This window comes from Hylaeus volcanicus, chromosome 6, assembly GCF_026283585.1.
Source record: "Hylaeus volcanicus isolate JK05 chromosome 6, UHH_iyHylVolc1.0_haploid, whole genome shotgun sequence".
Lineage (NCBI taxonomy): Eukaryota > Metazoa > Arthropoda > Insecta > Hymenoptera > Colletidae > Hylaeus > Hylaeus volcanicus.
Window position 1 is genome coordinate 24,196,086 of NC_071981.1, and position 25,223 is coordinate 24,221,308.

At 32.2% G+C, this 25,223-nt stretch overlaps 5 protein-coding genes across 12 annotated transcripts; 2 read left to right on the forward strand and 3 right to left on the reverse strand.

Annotated features, from left to right (window-relative positions):
- Nucleotides 1–1,291: 1,291 nt before the first annotated feature.
- Nucleotides 1,292–8,105, reverse strand: LOC128878984 (delta-1-pyrroline-5-carboxylate dehydrogenase, mitochondrial). Its single transcript, XM_054127718.1, has 7 exons — nucleotides 7,866–8,105; nucleotides 4,389–4,602; nucleotides 3,864–4,298; nucleotides 3,364–3,774; nucleotides 3,092–3,270; nucleotides 2,829–3,017; nucleotides 1,292–2,764 (listed from the first exon to the last, which is right to left on the reverse strand). The coding sequence occupies exons 1-7, from the start codon at nucleotides 7,907–7,909 to the stop codon at nucleotides 2,530–2,532; spliced, it is 1,707 nt and encodes a 568-aa protein (XP_053983693.1). The 5' UTR covers nucleotides 7,910–8,105; the 3' UTR covers nucleotides 1,292–2,529.
- A 593-nt stretch (nucleotides 8,106–8,698) lies between these two features.
- On the reverse strand, nucleotides 8,699–12,426 carry LOC128878982 (pre-mRNA-processing factor 40 homolog A). Of its 2 annotated transcripts, none has more exons than XM_054127715.1 (8): nucleotides 12,258–12,426; nucleotides 11,540–11,768; nucleotides 11,078–11,465; nucleotides 10,549–10,986; nucleotides 9,998–10,466; nucleotides 9,278–9,913; nucleotides 9,058–9,216; nucleotides 8,699–8,960 (listed from the first exon to the last, which is right to left on the reverse strand). In XM_054127715.1, exons 1-8 carry the CDS (start codon nucleotides 12,258–12,260, stop codon nucleotides 8,763–8,765), a joined length of 2,520 nt encoding a protein of 839 aa, XP_053983690.1. In that variant the 5' UTR covers nucleotides 12,261–12,426; the 3' UTR covers nucleotides 8,699–8,762. The 2 variants fall into 2 exon arrangements, with proteins under 2 accessions (XP_053983690.1, XP_053983691.1); XM_054127716.1 differs by having other exon boundaries at nucleotides 9,070–9,216; nucleotides 12,258–12,424.
- A 456-nt stretch (nucleotides 12,427–12,882) lies between these two features.
- LOC128878979 (golgin subfamily A member 4-like) lies at nucleotides 12,883–19,996 on the forward strand. Of its 3 annotated transcripts, none has more exons than XM_054127711.1 (9): nucleotides 12,883–13,413; nucleotides 13,742–13,829; nucleotides 14,103–14,272; nucleotides 14,347–14,688; nucleotides 14,743–18,511; nucleotides 18,734–18,939; nucleotides 19,112–19,141; nucleotides 19,285–19,587; nucleotides 19,652–19,996. In XM_054127711.1, exons 1-9 carry the CDS (start codon nucleotides 13,327–13,329, stop codon nucleotides 19,673–19,675), a joined length of 5,019 nt encoding a protein of 1,672 aa, XP_053983686.1. In that variant the 5' UTR covers nucleotides 12,883–13,326; the 3' UTR covers nucleotides 19,676–19,996. The 3 variants fall into 3 exon arrangements, with proteins under 3 accessions (XP_053983686.1, XP_053983685.1, XP_053983684.1); XM_054127709.1 differs by having other exon boundaries at nucleotides 12,891–13,413; nucleotides 18,623–18,939; nucleotides 19,652–19,995; XM_054127710.1 differs by lacking the exon at nucleotides 19,112–19,141 and having other exon boundaries at nucleotides 12,886–13,413; nucleotides 18,623–18,939; nucleotides 19,652–19,995.
- A 187-nt stretch (nucleotides 19,997–20,183) lies between these two features.
- Nucleotides 20,184–21,772, reverse strand: LOC128878987 (transmembrane protein 177). 5 transcript variants are annotated; one of them, XM_054127728.1, is made up of 3 exons: nucleotides 21,622–21,772; nucleotides 21,126–21,271; nucleotides 20,184–21,048 (listed from the first exon to the last, which is right to left on the reverse strand). In XM_054127728.1, exons 2-3 carry the CDS (start codon nucleotides 21,242–21,244, stop codon nucleotides 20,283–20,285), a joined length of 885 nt encoding a protein of 294 aa, XP_053983703.1. In that variant the 5' UTR covers nucleotides 21,245–21,271; nucleotides 21,622–21,772; the 3' UTR covers nucleotides 20,184–20,282. The 5 variants fall into 5 exon arrangements, with proteins under 5 accessions (XP_053983703.1, XP_053983704.1, XP_053983707.1 ...); XM_054127729.1 differs by having other exon boundaries at nucleotides 21,126–21,265; nucleotides 21,622–21,767; XM_054127732.1 differs by having other exon boundaries at nucleotides 21,590–21,656.
- A 540-nt stretch (nucleotides 21,773–22,312) lies between these two features.
- LOC128878983 (uncharacterized) lies at nucleotides 22,313–25,189 on the forward strand. The gene is made up of 5 exons (XM_054127717.1): nucleotides 22,313–22,762; nucleotides 23,424–23,708; nucleotides 23,779–24,142; nucleotides 24,225–24,558; nucleotides 24,823–25,189. Exons 1-5 carry the CDS (start codon nucleotides 22,340–22,342, stop codon nucleotides 25,040–25,042), a joined length of 1,626 nt encoding a protein of 541 aa, XP_053983692.1. The 5' UTR covers nucleotides 22,313–22,339; the 3' UTR covers nucleotides 25,043–25,189.
- The last annotated feature ends 34 nt before the right edge of the window (nucleotides 25,190–25,223 follow it).

The window sequence follows — 25,223 nt, forward strand, 5'->3', positions numbered from 1 at the left end:
AGCCTCTTGTAGGTTACCATTCGTTATTACATTTGAATTTATAGAATTGGTTACACGAAAGTGTATGGTGTTTTCTCAACGAGCTTCTATTTTAAAATAATAGTAGAATGTAGCAAATTTTTGGAAGAACATTGAAGAAATATAGCGTAAATACAAGAGGAGATGAAAATATTGTATCGTATATTCTATATATTCGTATGCTCGCGCGATTCATGGACACAAAATTGGTATCGCCATCTCGCGGTCAAAAGGCCGAACTAATTTTCCAATGATTTGTTCATTTGACACTTATTAGCGCCTGTAATGTCTGTTTTTTCGTATAATTAGCTTGAAATAAAATTAAACAATAAGTCTACGGAATAATAAAATGGATAGCGCGTGTGTAATTATGTTAAATTTATTAATTTTATTAATAATTATCGGCCCTGTAATTAGTGGCGCCATCGGTGGGAAATCTCCCAAGTTTGTAGTGAAAATAGTTCTCACCGTTTCTATAAGATGTCGCCACCGAAACGTTTGAATCGATTCTACTTTATTTATCATAAATGCATAGTTAATGCGATTCTTTGCTTTATAACACTACAATATGCTGTTTAATACGTCAAATTTATTGTTTTTATGAATAGATATTTATTTCTGTATTAATTATCAACTCTTTAGTTAATGACGCCATCTTACGGCAACGGTGGGTACTACTCTCACTACAAACTGGGGCTTTTTCTCACCGATGGCGCCACTGATATATTTTTATAGCGCCATCTAGCAGCAAGAGTGAGAACTAGTCTCGCTACAAACTTGAGCTTTTCCTCACCGATGGCGCCACTGATATATTTTTTAGCGCCATCTAGTAGCATGAGTGAGAACTAATTACAGATAAAAATAATTACTACTAACACCTGTTTAGATAAACAGATAATTATAAAGAACTTATGCTTGGCGAGCGGTGAGGAGCGGAATTTCTGGATGCACCCATTCCCTACCTTGTCTGAGGTTTTGTCTAGCCTCTCAGTGATTCTCAGACTGAATTGATAAACGTTTAAAAAAAAAAAGAATGTTATATCATGATCGCGAATCCGTGCAAGAAATCTTGTTAATATCTGAGACATTGCTGTACTCGTTCTTATAGTTTCATCTGCGTCGACAAAATATTCAATGACTAAATGCAAAAAGAAATTTGATGATCTTCGTAATTAAAGTTCCATATATTTGTATCAAAATATAAATAGGATGCAACAATATATCGAATCTAGACGGCTAATGAATTTTAGTTGAGAAATTTACATCGCATACGTCTATTGTATAATGTTTTATTGCTATGGTACACTTAAAATAAATTACATTATAACATCAGCCACAACATCTAACATATTATTGTATATTTAATTAGTAATCACCGTTCGACTTGCAAGACTCTGTCTCAATCACACTGTCAACAATAACATTCCCCGAACGATCGACGAACGGGTGTGACAACATAATTTAAGGGTAACTTCTGCATTTTACTGTGTTCGTCCCGCTTCTATATATTGTCTCATGAATTACACAGTAAAATGAAATCGGGCTGCGCGTTCACAACGTAACATCGGTCATATGTAAACGATCCATGTAAGAAGAATATAAAAAGGGTGAGGTCAGAAAAACACAGCAGATGTTTTCTTTTTTTTTTCTAACTAGTACGCATTCATCACAATCTCCAAATACACCTCAGATATTGTGTTTGTTAATCATCTTTTACAATTTATTAACGACACTCGTGTTTGACTAATACTTTTATAAAAGTTCATGCATCGTTTCAATGCACGACCAAATGAAATGCTTCTTTGTCTGCGACCATGTACACATATATTCCTGAGATATTAAAATATTATTGTACTGAAAATTGATCTTAATAGTATTGACTCTACACGCTGCAAGTCGCGTAACGTTATTTTCATCTAGAGGCAGCAAATATTAAAGTGAGCTTCCGTAAGTTTAGGCAATCATTACGCACAGAACGAGGTAACGTAGTACAGAATTTTTAGCGCGACGATGTGCGATATGTAACTTTTTACCAAATGTTGCGCTACGTTACATCGCTCTGCACTCAATGCGCACCTAGTCTAACGGCTTCCCACATGGTTTACAAGTCGTATCTGTCTCGCAGCTGTTCATATCCTTCGTATTGGCAGCAAAGTAATCGATCAAACGATAACACAAAAAATGTTCTAATCAATTGGTACCCGTGTTACCAATCGCTAAATACTCTTTTTGTGAATCGACTGTCTTTATCGCGAGTGACCATGTGTATAAGCATTTTGCTTTATAGTATAAATTTCTACAAAGCGCGAGATTCTTGCATCGTAAGTGCAAATAGCGCCACGTATACGCGAATTCGATGAATACACGTAAAAAGAAATGCAAAAAGATACTTCCTCATTTTTATCGAATCATCTATAGCCATCAGCATTTCTCGATTTGTAAGAAAAGATACTGCTGTACAGTATATACCGGTTCATTTAATTACTGCAGGCTGTTAACAAATACTTACACCTAAGACCTCATATATTCGTAATCGTATTCACGCAAAGGGACGAATGTTTCTTTAATAGATTGTGGCGACGCCCAGCGAAGAGCGTAATGAGGACCACCAGCTTTGTCGTTTGTACCAGACATTCGACTACCACCGAACGGTTGCTGACCAACAACAGACCCAGTCGATTTGTCATTGACATAAAAGTTACCAGCTGTGTACTTGAATTCCTCGAGTGCTCTCCTCGCCCAGCTCCTAAAAGACGAGATAGGATGAGATGATTGTATTGAAATATTCTAACATGAATTAAAATACTTACTCGTCTTGTGCAAATATCGATCCAGTTAAAGCGTAAGGTGTCGTAGATTCTACTAATTTCATTGTTTCTTCGAGTTTTGAATCGTTATAAACATAAATTGTTAACACAGGTCCAAATATTTCTTCCGTCATTATCTTATCTTTTGGATCTTTTGTTACTACTATTGTCGGATCAATGAAGTATCCGTGTCTGAAAGAGTAAATATGTACATTAAAAACAACAAATCAAGAAGATTTATCGAATTATGCAAAGTAGAAACTCACGAATCATCGTATTTGCCACCACCGATAATTTCTAAGTGTGGTGTTTTTTTGGCATGTTCGATATATCCGGTAATTCTTTTAAATGCAGCAGCATCTATAACCGCTCCAGTGAACATAGTGAAGTCTCTGACATCGCCAATCTTAAGTTTGTCACGAATCGATAAAAGACCCTCTTTTATCTAAAAATAATAACGAAGACAAGTTTAGCTTAAAAATTAGTTTCTCAAATTCCCTCTTACAAACTACATTCATAATGCACGCGTAAGATATACCTTAGACCATAAAGACTCTGGAACATACACTCTACTGCAAGCTGAACATTTTTGACCATTGTATTCAAAACAGCTTTTTATGGTCCCTGTGACAACTGATTCCACATCAGCAGTAGGATGTATAAAATGGAAATTTTTGCCGCCACATTCACCTATCAATTTAGGATAGTTTTTATATTTTCCCAAATTTTGACCAACTTGCATCCACAAACGATTAAATGTCGGCACTGATCCAGTAAAGTTAATTCCAGATAAATAAGGCGAAGCAGTTATATTGTCGCCGAAAACAGGACCATCGCATGGGATAAAATTTACTACGCCCGGTGGTACACCCGCTTCTTTACATATCTTGAAGATCCACCAGTTAGAAAGTAGAGCTGTATCTGATGGTTTCCAAAGAACTGCGTTGCCCTAGAAACATTTTAAAATGTACATTTATATTTTAATTATAGTAACTAAATTTATTTATTTAACATAATTTTTAAGAAAAAGATGTATACCATTAGAGCAGGCGTGTAACTAAGATTACCACCAATAGCAGTAAAATTGAATGGTGATACTGCTGCAACAAAACCATCCATTCCGCGATACCTCATCGAGTTTAAAGTTTCTTTACTATTGGGTGAAATCGGTTTATATTTTAGAGCCTCTTTAGCAAAATATCCATGCATTCTGAAGAAATCAATTAATTCTGCTGCGCTATCAATCTCTGCTTGAATAACTGTTTTGCTTTGACCAAGCATGGTGGCAGCATTCAATTCTTGCCTATATTTATTTGCCATAAGGTCGGCTGCCCTTAACCAAATATCCAACCGCTTTTCAAATGGACATTTTTCCCATTCCCGCTGTGCCTTCACAGCAACGTCTATTGCCTTTTTGACTAGACTAGGCGTTGCCCAGTAATACTTTGCAATTTTGGCTTTGTGATTATGCGGCTAAAAAATATGTCATTATCAATGTTGATATGTACTCTATCATATTTATCATTATTCATTTGTTCGTTATTAATAAATATTATGACTTACCATTACTTGATATCTACATAAATCAGTTTTAATTTCCTCATCTCCGATAACCAATGGTACTTCTTCGCATTCTTTAGACATTTTATCCAAGGTCTTCTCCAATGCAGCCCTCTCAGGGCTACCTTTTTTGTAACTAAGGACAGGTTCATTTTCCAGAGGAAATTCAGGAAGATTTGGTACTGGTACTATTGTTCCCAAACATCTTGTACTGACTCTGTAAACAAAAGTAATAAGTACAAACCAGAGATGAGCAAAATTTTGTTTTAATACAACACAATGTATAACACGAATTATTACTTTTAATTGTTTATCTCATTTTTAGCATTGTTCAAACTTTTTTGTCTAAATAAGAATTTTGCCCATCTCTAGTATGAACATTTTATGTAATGCAAATCTCAGAAGTCATGTTTTATTTCATGTTCAATGTCCCTTCTTAATTGTTTATATGTTTCCTACTTAAACATTCTAACTACACTTATGTTTACATTTACAAGCATGTATCAGATAATGGAATCAAACAAAGACAAATATTAACTCTCCAGACATTTCTCCCTATCATCTCTAAATGTTTATCTGTGTACTCTGTGGTAAGAGTTAAACCTATACTGTTATCTTCGTCTCGAGATTTCAGGAATTAAGATATTTTCCTCATGTAATAATAGTTAATTTTCTGATATAAAAAAGAAATGTTGATATTCACAATTAAAATATACATAACAACAAAAAGATGTCATATAATAATAATGATAATGATAAGTGTTCAAAAGTAATATAAATAATAAATATGATGAAATTAATGCAAAACAAAAATACGCATAAACTTGTATGTATGTATTTTTATATAACTCATAATATGTACAAGCAATAATTTCATACATTTAATATTTGATCTACATACTATTATACATCAGTTTTTTATTAAATATAATATTTACAACAACGAAATAATATTAATATATAGTTATTCGTAAGAAATATTACAAAAAATTCGTTTTAATTTAATTGTTACATAAAAGAATAGAGACACTTATTTTAAGGAGATAAGGATGTTATTTTAAACTTGCTTGCATATGTGAAACCAATACCACGGTCAGACTATTATGTAACGCAACGTCAGTGAACCATGTTATTACAGTTATCGCTCTATTACTAATTACATGAAACAAATTTCAATGGCAGAACCGATGTATCTAATCTCTATCAATGAAGTTGTAACTTCGTTACAAACGAACCCCCGAAGTTACAAAAATGATAAACAATTTGTTTCATTCATTTCGAGAAATCATAAAACTGTTTAATTTTCGTTGATACATAACCCCGTGGAAAAATCCTTTCCGATTAATAAAGCAGATCGATTTAACAGCTGTGAAGTAAAAACATCGCGTATCGATTAGCAAATATTGGGGTCAACACTAAATTCTGCTGTGTAATTTACATATTTGCGGATGGCCGGTGAAACACGTATGCCTTGGAACATGGTGCTACGTGATATGTCGTCCATGTAGGCCTACAAAAATATCACGTTTCAAGGACATGCATGTATTTATGTACATGCAGTCCGTAAATAAACTTACAAATTTGTATCGAAATTAAAACAAGAATAACCAGTTTAATTAACAACAACATACATCGTTCAAATTCTTAACAATCATATCTGACAATAGTTCCAAGTACTTTGCATTCCTTTGCACTCCTACTTTATAAGATGACCTCGTATCTATTTTTTCGCTTTTTTTTTTATAAATTATGCGTCTGTTCAACTTACTCGTACTAATGTCTTACTCTACTCAATTGATTTGTAATTTGTGTATTTTTCATACAGTGTAAAAAGAAATATACATTATGAACCTTACACGCTAATGTATAGGTTAGAGTTTACGAAGGACAATCCTTAACATTTGTTTACACATGATTACTAGATTTGTTCATTTTTGACGCTATAATTTTTTTTCATTTTCCATTGTACATTAAATCAAAACATGATATGGTTAAAACGTGTAACGTTTATATCGACTACATTTGAAATAGACATTTATACAGAATGTCCCGAAAGTCCTTTCCTGTTCTAGAGAAATAAATTAAATTTCAAACAAATATCTTTACGTAAATATCAATATCTATATCATTGTGTTTCAATTGTTCAATCTTCTTTAGTATTTTATACTTTGATCCACGTTATTTATAATTCGCGGAACGTGTTTTTAGGATGACATATCTCATCAACGGAACGAAACGTTGTATTTACAAAAAAGAAACAAAACGATTCGCGACTAAACTTCGAAAGCTGTATCTGTGCGAGACGAAGAGTTCAGGAAATAATCGCTAAGCTTGGTAATATATTTCACAATGTAGCTAACCGATTTTACATTCGTTGAAATATTGATGTGGAGTATATCGAATCCATCAAATAATATGTATTTAAATACGTGTTAGCTTTTCAGTTATATTTTATAATGTCTAATAGACGCGTAATTATGTCATAAAGGTGCTCGTCGAAATAGACGGAAACATTTGGGGCATCCTGTACATATACACGAGTGACATAATACATAGCCGATAAGATAAACAATCTATACAGTTGCAGAATTCTCGTAACATTCCGATATTTTTCTAGTCTCGTGTATCTTGGCATATTCTTTGACACAATCGTAACGAATACGTAACATTGAAAACGCTAGCCATTATTGCAGCCGCACACCTGATAAAATATGTAACTAAGCCACTGGTTTAGAAATGATGTATATTATAACATATAATTTTTTCTTTTACTTTCATGGCGAGCGTATGTTTTTTTATAATATTATCGTAATTATTATTCTATTATTAATGGACCAATTCTCTTTTTCCATATACTCGATAGCTACGAAGTTAACATTATTAATTTTCTTTACTTGCTTTCGGAATTTCAATATTATGTAAGTTCGAAACGTGTAAATAGTATGCACGAATATATTTCTTCGGATTGTCGGCATTGTCATTCAATTCTAATATTTCGCAAACATTATCCTAAACCTTATTATTATAAAATACGTTAGAATGCACGCTCAATGACACTTAGATTGAGATAAACATAATACATAAAAAAAAAAAAGTGCCGGATTACCAAAGAAGTTGGTCAATGAACTGTCAAAACGACACGTTTCATATCCGTTTTACAGTGGAAAATTCCGACCGAGCCGCAAGGTAGCCTATCCCTTTCCTAGACAAGGAAGAACGATACAAGGTAGAGGAAATTAGACAAAGAAGACGAATCGGAGGACCAATAACACCAATAAGCTGACATCTACCTACATACATGCGCGCCCCTTCATTTACCTTCGGATGTTGTTATACGGTGCCTTGTGTCAATGCGCGAAAATAATCAATATACGTTATCTAGGATTTGATACGTACAGTAGAACAGACTGTTTAACTGTCGAAATTTTTATTACCGCTTGTGTACGCTTTTCACCTCGGCTTTCTCATTTTAATACTCACTTTTGACTGTTGGCGATTAAGACTTGACGGCAAAGGGTCAACATTTTCTTTCGTTTTCGTTCGCTTCTTCTTGTAACTTTTTACATCAACACCTTTCACCTTTGTCGCGTACGCTTCACAGAGCAATCAATGTGTTTCGCTCACAATAATCACCGTAAAGACCGATCAAGGTACCGAATTCACAAAACTTACACGACGATCGCGGCTACCATCGAGCAAATAGTGAGCTAAACCTGCCCCCACATGTCCCCACCCTCCTTCAATACAACTATGAACCAGGGACGTAACTGAAGCTTCGAAATGTAGAGGGTCCACTGATCAAAGCTGTGAGAAATATGAAATACTGTTCCGAATAATAAATGTTACAATGAATGAAAATAAAAAGTCATTCCAAATGTAACATGGAGATTTGAAAAATAAAAAATTTGATTCCAGTAAAGGAACATATAAAAAAAAACGTATTTTGATTTATAATTACAAAATGTATAATAAAATGTTTTATCTTGAATATTTAATTGAATGGAACATATCAAATAAGATTATACATGGCTATAAAATCGCATGTTTTAATCGTTGCTTTATGATTCTAAAAAAAGTATGCGAAAAAATGTATTTTAAAGAGATTTTGGAATGTGTTAAGTCGCTAAATTTATTTTTAGAAAACTGTATACTCCAAACAAGTTATGTAAGAGTATCTATTTTTACACATTTATGATTTGCATATATTTTAGAACGATATAACAGCTTTCAACTTTCTTTTACTAGTATACAAGCTTGAAGGTACTTTTTCAAATATATTAATAAAGTAAAGTAATAATTCAATTTGTACAAAGTCAGTTTAATTTAATATCGTACTAATCTAACGTTACACGAAGTATCATTAGTAAACATTTATCTTCAATTATCTTCTTGTTGCATCTGTAATTCTCGTAATAATTGTGCTCTTTGTTTTTCCAACTCGTCTTCTGAGAGTTCATGATGTTCAGCATTTTCGGTAACAGAGTCTTCACTGTGAGCCGAAGGTCTTCTATGCTTCTCCTCTTTTCGTTTTCGTTCTGGTGATTCTTCGGAAGACGGAAGTCTCGAATGTGATCGCTGAACAAAAATATCACGTATGAATATTAATAAATGTATTTGAAATAAATTATAGAGCTAGTTTAGAACAATCGATGTTAAAAGGTGCATTTGTTACATTTGCGCTTACAGAATGGCTACGTCCTCTCTTCTTTTTATTCTTTTTCCTTTTTGACTTTCTAGTATCAGACTCAGAACTGTCCGATTTGCTAGGAACGCTAGGTGACCGTGACTTGTGACGTTTTTTCTTTAAACCTTTATCACTGCCTTCGGACTCCTGGCAAAACATAATTAACTATAAGAAACATTCTCGCTATAAAGCTGTATGGTATACTTACACTGTGCGATCGGGATCGTGATTTTCGTTTCACCTTTTTTGTTTTTTTCTTTTTACTTCTGATATGATGATGACTACAACTTTCTTCGAGTTCGTGCTGATATTCCTTAAAAATTCGAACTCTTTCACTTTCTAATGTGATCGCCTTAAAGTCTTGTTCTTCCTCGATCTTCATTCTTATATCTTCCCACGTCATTTGATAATCAACGTTGAGGGTCTTTAACAAGTTCTTAAAACCGGTCTCTAATTTTTTAAATTTCCTAGTTTCTTCCTTCACCCGTTCTTTTTCGCGTGCTTCAGCTTTTTCGAGTAGTAAATTGTAGGTCAACTTTACATTGCCTGCGTCTAATGTCGCAGACTTCCTATCTTCGCAAACGACGGTTGCAAACTCTTCGAAAGTTGTGTTCACTTGCACTTCAAAGTTTTTGTCTTTTAGAATTTCTCTTATAATTTTCTTCTCATCGTGGAATCTAGATTTCAAGTCCTCAACATAGAACTTGAAGAGATCTAAAGGCGTTGATCCGGATTGTCCGAGCATAGCTGAAAATCTTAAGTCGGCAGATAGCATTGGATAAAGTTCTACCCAAAGTGACATCGACGTTAATTTTCCTTGTTCGTGAAGTTCGTCGAGTAGACTCTGGAAAATAATTAATCTCATTTAGGAAACTAGTTCTAACAATTGTAAATTTAATTGAAGACATTGAACATTTATGAAACTTACGATAAAGGCGTCTCTATTTTTTCTCTCCTGTCGTTTTCTACGTTTTTTCTCATGTTCCTTCTCCTCCTCTTCATCTTTTTCTAATTGTCGTATGTGATTTTCAAAGACAAGTAGGGCATCTTCTTTGTCCATTTCCAATAAATCTGCGTCTTCAGCAAACGCTGCATGTTGTAGAAGCAAGGCTTGTGCTTCTTGCCAAGTAGTTCTATATGTAACATCAGTCATAGTATCTAACACTTGAGCTAATCTCTTAGTATTTCTTTTTTTCAACTGTTTCGCTTCTTCCTTCTCGCGTTTAGCCAAATTAAAAATAACATCTTCGTAAATATCTCGGCGATCCGAATCACCTACAGCTCTCCACATTTCCAAATTACCAAACATTTCTTCGCATTTGTAATATTTTGTTGTACTTGTCATTCTATCATTTTCTAACAAAAACTGCTCCAAATCTTCTTTAGCTTTTTTTAATCTGTTCAAAATGATACATTAGTTTCTCACTTTCTATACATTTAAATACAGTCTATTGTATGAAATGATGGAATGCTACTTACCTCAATCGTTCTTGTTCGCGTTCCTCTTTAAGCTTTTGTGTTTTGTACGCATTAAACGCTTGCTTACGTTCGTTCAATTTCTTCATTTGCGGGTATCTAGGATCGCTTTGAATTAATTTCACTGCCTGTTCCCATGTAGCATTCGATGGTACATCTCTTTCTCTCAATAATTCTTTAAATGCTTCAATTGCTTCTTTTTTATCTTTAAATTGCATTTTTGGTTCAGGGGTACTGGTGCGGCTATCGTTTGCTGATCCTTTAGCAGAATTACTGTCCTCGTCTGGTTTTGCGGGTGGTGTAGGAATATTTATTGCTGCAAGCGTTGCAGCCATAGCTTGCTCAATTGCAGACTTTCCACCTGGTTCCGGTGTACTAGTTTGAGATGTATTTGTAACTGCAATGTTTGGTGATAAATGTTGCATGACTACAGGAACTATACTGAAAGACCAGGACATTGGTAATTACAGTTCAATCTCATAATTTGTCCTTTACATATCGCCGAAGTTTATAACCTGTAACTTTTACTAACGTGTTTGTAGCGCTTGCGACAACTGCTGCAGCAGCAGCTGCAGCTTCTTCGGCTGCAATTCTTGCTTTCAGTTCTTCTAATTCTGTAGGAATTGTCCATCTTGATTCCTTCGTCGTTACATTGTGATAATATACTTTCCCATTCTCTGATTTATACTCTTTCCAAGGGCACTGTGATAAAAGCAATTCGCTAGGTGTTTTTAGCTCATCCGGTTTTTCCCACAAAGATTGCTTTGTAGCACTGTTATAATAATATGTTCTGCCATCTGGAGCTTTGTGCTCAGTCCAATCAGATTTCTTTTCTGAAGTTGAAATAGGCTGAATGCCAGATGTGTCTCCTATAGGTGCTGGAGGAGGAATACCTGGTGCTGTTATTTGAGGAGGCGCGGCTAAAATATAAGAAATTTCTAAGTAAAGCATAGTTTTAGAAATGAATGGATATTCTTTAAATACAAGTATTGACCTATAACTCCAGCATCTGGCGGAGGAGCAGCATTAATTGGAAAACTAAAACCAGGAGGTGGTATGGAAAACTGTGGTGGCATTATACCTGGTGGACCAGGTGGCAGGCTGGGAGGAGGTATAAAAGGTGCAGTTGGCATAATAGGTGGTACAAAACTAGAAGCAATATTTGGAGTCGCTGGTGAAAACCCAGGTACTGCAGCAGGTGGTGGTATACCTTCGTTTGAAGCCTATAACATATTGTGATAAAATAGAAATAAAATATACAACACTTAAAATTATAATAAAAGAATTCTTCAAGCCATGAATAAGGTATCCCATAGGTTTTCTTTTTGCTTGAATTTTCAAATCTATGTAGAGTTGCCTAAGAGATTTAACACTAATATCTTATAATTTTTAGGAAAGAGGAAATGTTATTTTTGTAGTAATTGGAATACTCATTTAACATAAAAAAAAAAACTAAAAACTAATCCATTATTTCATCAGTTTCAAATATACCCTACGCATTGTTAGTTATAAAAAAAAAAAGAGAAATGTGAAAGAAAAAACAAAATATAGAAATAGAAAAGAATAACCAATTGTACTACAATCATCCATAGTTCAATTTTTAAATTATTTCATTAAAAGTATCAAAAGTTGTAAAGAACACATTATCTACACAACTGAAAAGTGAGGTTATACATCGTTATACATTTATTCTATCTGTAGTAATGCTGTACCATTTTCCTCAGAACAGCAGTTGTCTCCTTTTTGAATCAAATCATTGAGAATATGAGTTATCTCCGAAAAATCAGCTTATAATTCGTGATACAAAGAACACAATCAGCGGCACACCACGGTACACTCCTTCACATGTAATGATGTAAAGGATGTAAACTATATTAGATTGATTGGATTGTACTGTACTATAAACTATAAAGTATATTCAAATGCACGAAAGCGTACTATACTATACTTTTATATATAGTAATTCTATCTGAATTTACATTTTCTTTTGCTTCAGTTATACGAAGGAATTTGAAAAGCAGTAAATTTGTTGTGATTACAATTCTTATTAATTATATTTGTATCAGAATATATTTAAAGAAATAAAAATTGTATCGTTACCCTGTGTAAGAGATCATACTGTATATCAGTGTCTCTCAAACTTTATCTTCCCGCGAATCCCTTCGATAAAATAATCTCAATTTCTTTTTGACGTTTTTAATAAAAATGAAATACTATGGAAAACTTATTTTATTTCAGTATACATGTAATATTCTTTCTTCCTTTGCAGACCCCAGTTTGAGAAATACTATCTCATACTTATCGATAGAGTTTAGTTGTACATCTCAAATTCATTCATAATCAATTATTTAAGTAAAAATGAACGACCACGGACAACGAAATTGTGTGTAATAAAAAGAAATTATAGCAAATATCCAATAAAATATATTCGAAGAACGAATTTTTGACGTTTCGATAAAATCATATCTGACAGCAGTCTACTGATATCGACATCAATGGCAATAACTGTGTCTACTACGTATATGTATATGGTTTCCACGCCAAATTTTCAATATCGCGCTTGAAACGTATTCTTCTCGATAGATTGTAGTATTGGATGTAATAGTCAACGATTCATATAATTTCTGACGGTGCCTTCTTGAACATTGTGAGATAATGTTCCTGATTACGTTTGAACTTGGACTCTTACTGCTTTCGATCCCAACCTAATTCCACGTAAACACGTTTATGGAAATTCGCATAATTTAATTGAAACAAACGGGCTCGTAACATTTTGCGAAAATGTTTAAAAAATTTAAAGACAAGCTTGCCGAAGAAATGAAACAATCGCCTGCCAGATTGCAGGCGAGCATGCAACAATTAGCCCAGGTTTGACATTTCATTCAATACTAAAAAGCATGAATTGTGTGTATTACGTGCCATTAAAAACTTCCTTAATATCTATTTTAAATGATGACGTCAATCATACAAACATTGTCTAATCTTAAATTAGTATATGCCTTTTATTTTGATTTTAATTATCATTTATGATTACATAGAATCATAATTATGTTACAATTAGCTCAGAGGAATCATTTTGATCTCTTATAATGTTCTTTATGAATTCTCTTTATTATGACAATTATTTTATCGTATTGACACATTTAAACTGAATTTATATATGCTATACATATTAATAAATTATGATTCAATTTAGGCAGTTGTATCTCCAGCATTATCCAATAGTTCAATACAAGAATTATCTGCACCCAATGACAATTTTAGTCTGACAGAGGAAGGAGATGGTAAGTTCCCCTTTTTACATCTGTTTCCTTGTGATAAGGATACCTGCAGATAAGGATAATTACAACTGGTTTACATTCTATGCATGCGATTAAAGTTGTGTTATATAGGAAGTAAACCATCGGATTAGAGTATTATTTTTAGTAGTTTTAAAATTATAATAGATAAAAGTATACATTCATTAATTATTTATAGTGTATATTCATATGTATAATAAAATTATCCAATATGCAATGTTATTCTGAAATACAAAACATTAAAATATTTATTTACAGAAACTCCGAAAAATAGTCCTGCAAAACATGGTTTTCAAAATGTGGATTTAATGTCACCCATGTTAAATTCTACAGGTATTTCTAGAAGATCATCAATTAGCAGTGTTACCAGTGATACATCATCGCTGTTCCCAATTTATGAGAGCCCTGCTAATTTATATCATTTACAGGTGAGGTATTGAAAAATACTAAATATATACAACTTTTTTAAATACTGTTAAACATTAATTTATTTTCTTTGTAGTCTGATATGGATCAATCTGCTAGTGAAATAGATGAAAATATAAGTCCACAATTGGATAAGGTTACCAAAGACTACATATATTCAGCATACCGAAAAGTACAAGCAAAATATCATAAGTATCGCGGAAGATATACCGATTTAGCGGCACATTATCGAGACTTAGAAAGAGAAAACAGCAAATTGAAATCAGTTTTAGTCGAAAGTCAAGATAAAGCATTAAGACGGATAACTGATTTGAAAGAACAATGTCAGCTAGAGCAGCAGGCAAAAGCTCATTTAGAAGAGGCATTGAGAAATGACATAGAAGAAAAAGGACATATAATAAATACATTAAACACAAAGGTAATGTTGAAACATATTATTTTATAACAGATTCTAAAGCTTCTTTTATTTCAGATAAAACTTTTGCAATCAAGCGAACCAAATTTGGAAGGTGTGAAATCAAATGCTAACGATTGTAGAGAAAATGTAAAAGACAATCTGATCGATCTAAACACTGAATCATCTAATAGTGAATTTTCTAATGAAAATGTGTTGTTAACGGAAAATGTGCAATTGAAGGATAAACTGAAGAAATTAGAAAATGTTGTTCTTAAATATAAGGAGTCTTTAAAACGGAATAAAGAAAAGTTTACTGAAATACTAACAGAGAAAAATACATTAGAGTCCGATTATGAAGCGCTGAAAAAATCCTATAACGTAAAAGAAAAAGAATTAAATTATGTATCTATGGAAATTAAAAACGTTACCGACCAAATGAACATTTTAAAAAAGCGTGAAGAAGAATCGGTTATATCTTTAGCTGAGAATAAACTTTCTATACATAGAGAATTGGAAGACAAAGAAGAACAAATTAAACAACTCCGATTAGACTTAAAACACATGTCAGAATGTAAGGACAACTTGAGCGAAACTATTGACAAATATAAAACTGAAGTGGAGAAATTAAAATTACTACATTCTACTCAAACATCAGATTCAGAGAAACGGGAAGTTATACAGGATATCTCCCGAGGAAAATCAGAAGCTCTAAAACTTATGCAGCAGGAAATGCAAGAGAAATTAATTAATTTGGAAAAAAAAATGGGATTAAAATATCAAGAAGAGGTTGATCGTAATACAGAACTTCCAAAAAAATTGGAAAAATATGAAGAAGACAGTATATCAGAAAATACTTCAAAAGTAGATGACAGTGAAATACTTCAAGATTTAAAGTTTAAATTAGATGTAAAGGAAAATGAATTAGAACAAATGAAACATAAATTAGAGGAATTGGAAAAACTTGTTGAAGAATATAAAAATGATAAACATAATCTAAGTATGCAACTAGTTCACTACACAGAACTGAAGAATGAACAAGATGCGCAGAAAATTATTATAGAAGAAAAGAAGAAAGAAGCGCAAACAACAATTGAAAAGCTACAAGCTACTGTGCAAAGTCTTGATAAAGAATTGGAAAACATGAGGAGTGCTTTAGTAGATAGAGATGAGGTATGTGAAAATTATAATATTATGTTAGAGAAAGCTAAGGAGGAAATAAAAACTCTTAAAGAAAAGGTGGATGATAATACAGAAATAAATAGGTTAAAGAAGGAGTTAGAAAGTAAAATCATTGAATTACACGGAGTACACGATGAACTTAAATCTTGTAATTCGTATATCTCCGATCTTAGAACCAAACTTCAAGTAGTCACCTCTAATACTGAACTGCTTCGAGAAGAGAAAAGTACTTTAATTAAAAATATTTCGAGTTACAAAAATTCTATACAAAAGTTAAAAGATGACACTCAGTATGTTAAAAATAATGTATTGGAACACTCTACGCAGTTTAGTAATGAAATTTCTGATTTAAGGAATGTACTTATTACATGTCTAGAACAGAATGGTTGTATACAAAATGATGAAGTACAAAATTTACAAACAAAATTAAAAGATTTAAAAGAACTTAGACAAAAACATGATGAACTAAAAACAGAATTAGAAGATGCTATATGTCTTAGATCAAGTTTAGAAGTAGATTTGGAAAAATATAAGGAACAGTTAAAGGAGATGTCAATCAAACTTGTGCGACAGAATGAACTTGATTTAAAAAATTGTAAACTTATAGCTGAAGTTGATAATCTTAATTTTAAATTACATGATTTAAGAAACTTGTCGGTGAAAGTAAAATCATTACAAATAGAATTAAACTCTTTAAAAGAAGAACTCAAGACTGCTAACGCCACAAATCAGTCACTCACCAGTGAAGTGTCCGATCTGAAAAAAGAACTCGAAACGGCGAATAAAAATTTAAAGGAACTGGAAGAATTGAAACAAAAGTATATGAAAACTACAGAAACAATCGCGTCATTGAAATCTGAAAATTACAATTATAATAAGTTGGAAGAAGAAACAAAATCTTTACAATCAGAAATACAATTTCTAAAAGATAATATACTTAAAAAAGATATAGAAATAAATACTCTTAGTGAAGAACTGAGGACTAAAGAAAAGTGCATAGAAACTTTAAAAGTCGACGATGAAAATCATGTAAAATTAATTGAAGAACATGAAAAACAAATTACTGAACTAACAAATACGAATAAAACATCACAAAAAACGATACAAACAAAATTATCTCAATTGAAAAAGTTAAAAGCTATCAAAGAACAACAAGATGTAACAATACAAAAATTAAATGATGAAATCAACGAAATAAAAACTAGTAATACTGGGTTATTAGAACAGTTAAAACAATTGGAGAAAGACTCAGATGCATTGAAATCTGAAAACTGCCAAATAATGACGCTTAAACATAATAATTCAATTATAGCTTCAGAGTTAGAACAATTGAGGTTAATCCACAGTGAAATAAATTTAGAAAATAAGAATTTAAAGGATAAAGAAAACGAATTTCTGAAGCATAACCAAGAATTATACGAAACTAATGAAAAGTTGACACAAAACATTTCACACTATGAAAAACATAATCAACAATTATTAAATGACAGTATGCAGTTGAATAAGGAAATTGAATTGCACAAACATCGTTTAAGTGAACAAGATCAAGATATAGAAAATTTGAAAAGTCAAATAACAGTATTAAATACAGAATTGCAATCGAAAACTGAAGAACTAAAGTCACAAATGGAAGAATTAGCTTTGTGTAAAAAGGAAATGAAAGAAATGAAAGAACATCTCACAACTGAGAATGAGAGATTACTTCACGAAATGTCAGAATTAAAATTAGCTTTAAAAGATAATAAAAACACAGAAGAGAGAAATAAAGAACTTTCAATGGGTGTAGAATTATTAGAACACAAACTTACAATGCTAAAATCATTGGAAGAGGAAAATAATAAAATAAAATTAGAGCTTAATAGCTTACATGAAGAAAAAATTAAATCAGAAAAAGTACATCTACAAAACAATGAACTGATTAGTGACAATTTTTCTTTAAAGAATCAAATTAAGGAATTAGATAATTTGAATTCTGTGAACGTAAACCTTCAATCTTATGTACAAAATTTAGAATCTAAGATTAATAGTTTAGAGCAAGTAGAATCTGAAAATAATGAACTAAAAACTGAACTTGATGCATTGGAAGCAACAAATAGAGTAAATAAAGAACGGTTAACAGCAGAATTAGATGAATTAAAACTTGTAGTAGATGAAAAAGTGGCAGAATTAAAATTATTAGATACTAAAAATACAGAATTGTTAAGAGAAATCGAAAGGTTAAAATTTTCAGCAATAGAAGAAGATGCAGAAACAGAAGTAGAAATATCGAAAAGTAATATTGAATATTTAAAGGAAGAGATTACTAAATTAGAAACAGAAGCAAAAATTCTTAAAGAATCAAATACTGCACTACAAAAAGAAATACAAAATGCTCATACTAATATGAATGTTGACGAATCTCTTGTTAAAGAGAGTGACAGATTACAAGAAGAAAATAAAAAGTTAAAGGCACAATTTGATGAAGCAGTAATAACATTCCAGGCAAAAGAATCACAGATGCATATTGTCAATAATGAATTAAAAAATGAAGCAGATAAATTACGAGAGGAATCAAAAACAAATGAAGAAGAGCAAAGTATGAGATTAAAACAATTAGTTAAAGAATTTCAAGCTCAATTACATGATAAAGAGGAGGAGTTACATGCTGCACTAGAGAAACGATTTGGTAAATCCTAATTTAGTTTAAATTAAAATTTTCTTTTTTTTTTTTAACTGTAAATTGCATATAGAAATGAATATTCAATTATATTACAATTAATATTATGCTTTTACTTAGACCACCAGCAAAATTATGTATCAGATATTATGCAACAATATAAAGAACAGTTAAAAGATTTGCAAGTAGAATTAACAGCAAAATCTGAACAAATTGAAAATTTAATTTTAGAAAATAAGAATCTAATGGCTCAAAAAGCAAAAGACATAAATCAATTAATGGAGAAAATTACATTACTGGAAAAGGAACATACAGATGAACTTAGAGAAACTGAAAAGAAATGGAAGTCAATTGTACAACAAAAAACGAATAATTTGGAAGCAAAACACGAGGAAGAAGTTAATGAATTAACAAAAGAATGGCAAAACGAAAGGAGGGTTAGTTCAAACAAAATTAAAACGTGTCAATTATTTTTGATAAAATTATTGATCTTTTTACTTTGTTTCAAATATTCTTTACTATTGTTTTGATATTTTTATTTATGTAATATTTATGTTTTGATATGTTTTCCAATTTTTTAAATTTCATTTGCATTTATATTTCTTTCAGCCTGATATGCAAACTGATTTAACTACCAAGGTAAAAGCTTTCCCTCGTTTTCTTTTATTGAATCCAATTTTATTTTAGTTATATTTTTTAATCGAGATAAAACGTAAAATTAAATCAAGATAGTATATGTAAATAGGAAGACAAAATTTAACCAAAGATAAAATTTTATTTAGGAATTAGAAAACACTTCCCGAGTTGCAATGGCAGCAGTACAATCGAATACTGGTTCTTTCCACACCCTTCAACAAACATTAACAGCTCAAAGGCGAGAATTAGCTGAACTTAGAAAATTGGTAAAATTAAGACACGATACATTAGAAGATTCAACCGAAATTGAATACCTTAGAAATATTTTATTCGAGTACATGATGGGAAGAGAAACAATGGTGCTTGCTAGAGTAATTGCTGCAGTTGTTAAATTTGATCAGGAACAAACCACAAAAATACTTAAGAAAGAAGAGGATAAGATGACACTGGTAAGGACATTAGCAAAAATATATTAGTTTTAAAATATTAAATTTAAATTACTTAATGTTTCAGCTTGGTTCTCTGGGTCTCACATAGTGCAAAATAGTGTATATAATTTAACTCTATGTAAGTACTTTTGTATATTAGGTTGTAAGTATCGTGTATTTATTTATAGAGCATATGGTTCGAAAGAGTTAATATGGTTTTAAAAATTATAAATACATAATATGTAGATGATATATGTATAATGTAGAAAGTTTTGCACAGTTTACTGATAAGTAAGTACATGTATGATATGGTATGATTATTTCATTTTTTAGTATATATCTTATTAAGGATAAATGTAATCTGTTCATCTATAAACATATGTTCTTATTAACTCTTATAACCACTTATAAATTTATTAATGGAATAAACATTTACTGTTATAACTGTTGTCTGAAATTTACCTAAAATCGTTATATTATGAATTGCGAAGAAATGAAGACTTTGTAACATTTAATGACATTGTTTTATTTCAAATTTCATAGAATATGTTTAAATAAAAATATTTATTAGAAATCATATATTTCTAACATGTAAATAAATTAGAATATCACTAATAATTCATTATTAATATATATATTTGAAATAGATACAAAATGATTATTCAATTTATTGAACTACATTTTCTGAGACAGAGAAAGAATATCATGCTAGTTCTTTAATATGTTCCACTTTCTAAAAAGTTTTTTCTATTGTGAATTGATAAACGATTTGGCCATAGGAAATAGATTTCATTCCCATTCGTTGTAAATAACTTTTTGCCATTTTCTCCTAAAAGAGTTCGTAAAGCAATATTTCTCTTTAATAATTTCTCATAAAATTCTTTGCCTCCTTCAATGTATTCAGGACCTAATATAGATAATTTTGTATCTACTTTAATATCTCTCGCATTTTGATTTGAATTATATAATCCAATGAAACTAGCAATTCCTCCAACACATGCAGCAGAAGCAATCATGAAACGGGCTATTTTTCGCTCAGAAAGCTTCATTCCTTTATGAAATGTATTATAGATAAAAAATAACAATAGAAAATGTGATAGATAACGTAGTGTATCCATCTCTATAGAATTATCTCTTAATTTCAAAATTTCTCTGGCTAGTGCAAATTTCTTAGCATTTTCTGAAAGTACTAGAGATTCTAAGAAATCTTTTGCTTCTTGTTGATGCCAAGGGATAGGCTTATCACTTAACTTTATATCGTTTTTATTTATAGTATCTACGCTTTCATACTCAAAATTTATTGGAATTCCAACTACTCCACCCCGCTTTCCTAACATTGTTCCAGCATGAAACACATCGTAACCATAAACATTGAAAATTCGTAGCTTTTCTCTTTGCTTCTGGTTTAATTTTAAATCATTCATTACCTCTTCAAACATTATTTTAAATTTCTCTTTAACAGGTTCTTCTGATTGATCCAGGCTATTTTTTGAAAATTCAATCAAATTAACAATTATTACATAGTAATACAAAATTATCAAATATTCTCGCATACTTACCGATATTTAGCTTTAAACTGCCTATATAATTCTAAACCACTAGTTTGTGGAAATATAGTTACAGCACTCGCAAAAGTACATGCACCCATTGTCACAATGTGTCTTAAACCGATATTCATGATTATGAAATAATTTGTTTCCTGCAACTTCAAGATTGATAATTGCATAGTATTAATGATATGAACAATTTAAAGAATGGCACAGTTACAATAAAAACAAAAGGACGTACAAAATTAACTCAAGATCAGTGACCAATCAATATAATTTCCGATTACAAAATTACAAAATTTTCATCTATATACATATGTACTACCAGAATGTACATATAACCAATAAATTTCTAATGGAAAGCATTTTTAACGGTTTTTATGAGGGAATATGTACAATTTTATCATTGTATGTTTGATTAAATAAGTATAGTTATTTAAATTTTTAATTTTAAGATCATGATTATTAAATATTACCCGAAACAATGACACAAATGAAAAACACGTACATGATTAATGGCTTTACTCCGTTTACTCTGCTCGTGATATTTGATATATGTATATGTATACCTGTGTACGTATTAGATGATAATACAATACAACAAGTTTATGGCTGAAATGTTTTGTCAATTACAGTAGAATATCAATAATGATCAATAATATGCTCGAGACTTTGATAGTACTGGATTATCAAACATAACGAATAAAACGAAGATAGCAATATAAAAGAAGCTATCATAGTGTCTATAGTAATTTAATTTAATTTAATAATTTAATAGAGAACTAGCAAATATATATAAATTATATCAATTCTCTGTCCCTGTTTCCATCGTTTGAACATTATCATCCATATAATTATGTAACAGTATCATGGGTAACAAGCAATTATATTTTCCATCATCATTATTTGAAATTGCATATAATATTATGTATAAATATACATTAACGTATATTTACGTAGTTGTTTGGTAACATTGCTAGAATGTTTGAAAAATATTTTAACGCAATGCTACAAAGGAACGTTGCTGCAACATTGTTCGATCATAGAAATTTAACTCTTCATTCGGTCGTGTTAATTCTAACGGTTATTGAGCAATGATAAGGACTGTTGTTTGTTTGGCATCGATGTACGTATCCCCGTTACTTAGGTCACCGATGCAAAAAAAATTCGAACACAAATCTGGGAACAGTTTGTTTCCTGTTCTCGTCAGTTTATGTATCGCCGGGATGGATATCGGTACGTCTTCTTTCGCGAGTCAAAATTCTCTTAATTCCGTCGCCCAGAGAAAATTTTATCAGTGGGTGCTTAAATGGAGAAATGGTATAAACACATCTACCGACGGGAACATCGAGGAATCGCGCGACGTTCGAAATTCAAATAAGCCAGATGTACCGATATTAGCCAGCTTTTTGCAGGCGATCGGATTCAAGCTCCTTTCGTTGGAGAAGCGTAATAGTACTCAAAGAAAAGATGAGAACGACGCCTCCACACCTGATCCAGGTGTAATTACAGTTTCCATCGAATGCGGCTCCTCTAATATGAAAGCAATTTTGGAATTGGGAGATATCACGTGTCGATGTCCTCATTCTGATCATGTCAAGGACGCGTCCTTTTGGACCATCAGTGGTACTGGACCTATTGGTAGTATTGTATGTAAAACTGTAATCATTTTTGTAATCATTTTTATTATGATGTTACAATTCATTCCTATTATACAGGGTGTCCCAACAATGTTGTAACAGCTTGAAAGGGGTGGTTCGGAAGGTGATTTGAAACAACTTTTTCCTTAGCGAAAATGTTGTCCGAGGCTTCGTTGAGGAGATACTAACGGAAAACACTGACCAATCAGAGCGCGAGTATGCCGATGGAGCGCTCGCGGTAGCGTATGAGCGCAGCCGCTTAGTGCGTAGCCTTCGCTACCACCGCCGCTCCAACGGTATCCGCGCGCTCTGATTGGTCAGTGTTTTCTCTTAATATCTCCTCAATGATGCCTCGGACAACATTTTCGCCAAGGAAAAAGTTGTTTCAAATCACCTCCCGAACCACCCCTTTCAAGGTGTTACAACATTTTTGGGACACCCTGTATAATGTAACCGTTACTCGCGACTTGATATTGGTTATAAAAAAAAAACTGAAACGTATAGGTTTTGCTGTACTAGAGGACAACAAAGGGTTTATTTTTTGAACGCGATAGCTTGGAGACTCACTGGCGGTTGTTACCTTTCATTTAAGAACTTTTACACTTTCTTCATATTTAGTATAATTTTTTTTTTTTTTTTTTTTAGTAAAATAATTTTATATTTACTTCAGGACAATATTGTACAAAAAGTGGAGGAAACAGGTAGCAATTTATTGCCACGTCTATCGAAGGATATCACTCGAGTTTTGCATGATGTAACCTACAGATTATTCGAGTTGATCGTATCCGAACTGGATGTCAACCATAACACGGATACGAATTTCAATTCCCCGCGTTCGAGTAGTACATCTTACGAGTTAAAAGCTATGCAGGAGAGTGCGAGAAACGCAACGGGAGTTGCACGCAGCTACACAGAACCGGAAATGCGTATTTATGCAAACAGCTCGAATTCAAATGTGAGTATATGACATATTACATATTTGTATGAAATATGAATCACTAATTTTGATGGATTTCGTAATATAGCGTACTTCCGAAGAAAAAGTTGAAAACGGTTCTCCTGAATCCGTTAGCCGAAATGTTTCGCCAGTAAATCCAACACCAACGCCAGGCAAATTTTCTTTACAACGTCAAAAAACATGGGACATCGACATCGAAACCGAAAGTTTAGAAGGAAAGCCACGTCCATCGCCGCCAAAACTTGCGAGTTCTCCCGCCATAGTCACCGAATTATCGAATTCCTTGGGACAACTTTCTTTGCAAGACGAAATTGAAAATCCTAAGAACGCGGCGGAGTATATCGTAGGAGCTCAGCAAAATTTAGCAAAGGCTCTTAAAATGTTATTATACAAAGTACCCAGCATTTCGATTGACGTATCGCCTAATCTAGGTAATCATCGACTGAACCATAAACTTTTCTACCATGAATCATTTATTTCGATAAATGAAGTATTTTTCATTTTATTTGTCAGATAATGATGTCGCATCCATAAAATCGGCACCTGCGAATATATCGCCGGCAGCTGTTATCAATCCTTACAAACCATCTCGAGCAAGCACCATCGGTAACGTTAAACCGTCACCTAGATTGAGCCACGTGACGCATCAACATCAATTATCGACGAAACCCAATTTTGGAAACGCAGGACAATCGTTAAAAGCGCGACGCAGTATTCAAATGGAGCAAGGAAATCCGAGGCCCCCTATACGTCGCAATAGTTCTTACGTACCTTCGTCTGCTAATTCTAATGTTCCATCGCTATCGAGGATTTCGGATGTTGGACAAAAGTTGTTGGGAACTGGAAGGTACAATACGATTTTTTTAAATAGATACAACGTTGTATAGTCGTGTCGGTAAGTTTGTTAACGCACGATGAAAATGCTTTATCCGTCGATAACTGATAAACGACACCTACCGAGAGATACAGTAATCACAGCTTATTAATGGCGACGAATAAAGTATTTTTTAGTTGTATTTCAAGCTACTGTCTTTTAATTGTTTTGAATTCTATACTTAAATATTAAGGTCAAACCGTGTGTTTCTTTTTTTTTTTTTTTTTTTAATTTTAGAACTAACGTGACAGGAAGGAAGACCGTTTCACCTGAACTTCGAGTCGGCGGTTCCCAGAATTTAGATACAAATAATACGCCAAGCAAACGTACAACTTCAATGATTAAGCCACCAACCAAAATTATAAAAACAATACCTGTTAAAGCAAAAACAGTACAACCTTCCAAAATAAGCACGGGATTAGTTAAGAAACCAAAAATTACCCTTACGAAAGACTAAATCGATTTTTATTTATTGTATTTCAGATGATAAACATTATAGCTTTATATTTAAGTCATTTTAAACAAAGAGTCATTCAGACGTTTTATTATAGAGTATTTAAATATGTACTTTTAAACGATTAAAGTGTTTTATTTTTGCAACAGAGTTTATCTTTTCGTATTACTTCATTGTCCTGTGA

Bases quoted from the DNA above. Each gene is read 5' to 3' on its own strand.
- LOC128878979 (XM_054127709.1), top strand. From the start codon at position 13,327: ATGTTTAAAAAATTTAAAGACAAGCTTGCCGAAGAAATGAAACAATCG. The intron at 14,689-14,742 runs GTAATGTTGAAA...CTTTTATTTCAG, and splicing joins TAAATACATTAAACACAAAG to ATAAAACTTTTGCAATCAAG. The intron at 18,940-19,111 runs GTTAGTTCAAAC...TATTTCTTTCAG, and splicing joins AATGGCAAAACGAAAGGAGG to CCTGATATGCAAACTGATTT.
- LOC128878987 (XM_054127728.1), bottom strand. From the start codon at position 21,244: ATGAATATCGGTTTAAGACACATTGTGACAATGGGTGCATGTACTTTT. The intron at 21,049-21,125 runs GTAAGTATGCGA...TTCAAAAAATAG, and splicing joins CAGTTTAAAGCTAAATATCG to CCTGGATCAATCAGAAGAAC.
- LOC128878983 (XM_054127717.1), top strand. From the start codon at position 22,340: ATGGATATCGGTACGTCTTCTTTCGCGAGTCAAAATTCTCTTAATTCC. The intron at 23,709-23,778 runs GTGAGTATATGA...TTCGTAATATAG, and splicing joins CAAACAGCTCGAATTCAAAT to CGTACTTCCGAAGAAAAAGT. The intron at 24,143-24,224 runs GTAATCATCGAC...TTTATTTGTCAG, and splicing joins TGACGTATCGCCTAATCTAG to ATAATGATGTCGCATCCATA.
- LOC128878982 (XM_054127715.1), bottom strand. The intron at 10,987-11,077 runs GTTAGTAAAAGT...CTGGTCTTTCAG, and splicing joins GTCGCAAGCGCTACAAACAC to TATAGTTCCTGTAGTCATGC. The intron at 9,914-9,997 runs GTAAGTTTCATA...ATTATTTTCCAG, and splicing joins AAAATAGAGACGCCTTTATC to AGTCTACTCGACGAACTTCA.
- LOC128878984 (XM_054127718.1), bottom strand. From the start codon at position 7,909: ATGTTGACCCTTTGCCGTCAAGTCTTAATCGCCAACAGTCAAAA. The intron at 3,018-3,091 runs GTGAGTTTCTAC...TTACTCTTTCAG, and splicing joins GGTGGCAAATACGATGATTC to ACACGGATACTTCATTGATC. The intron at 2,765-2,828 runs GTAAGTATTTTA...CTCGTCTTTTAG, and splicing joins TCGATATTTGCACAAGACGA to GAGCTGGGCGAGGAGAGCAC.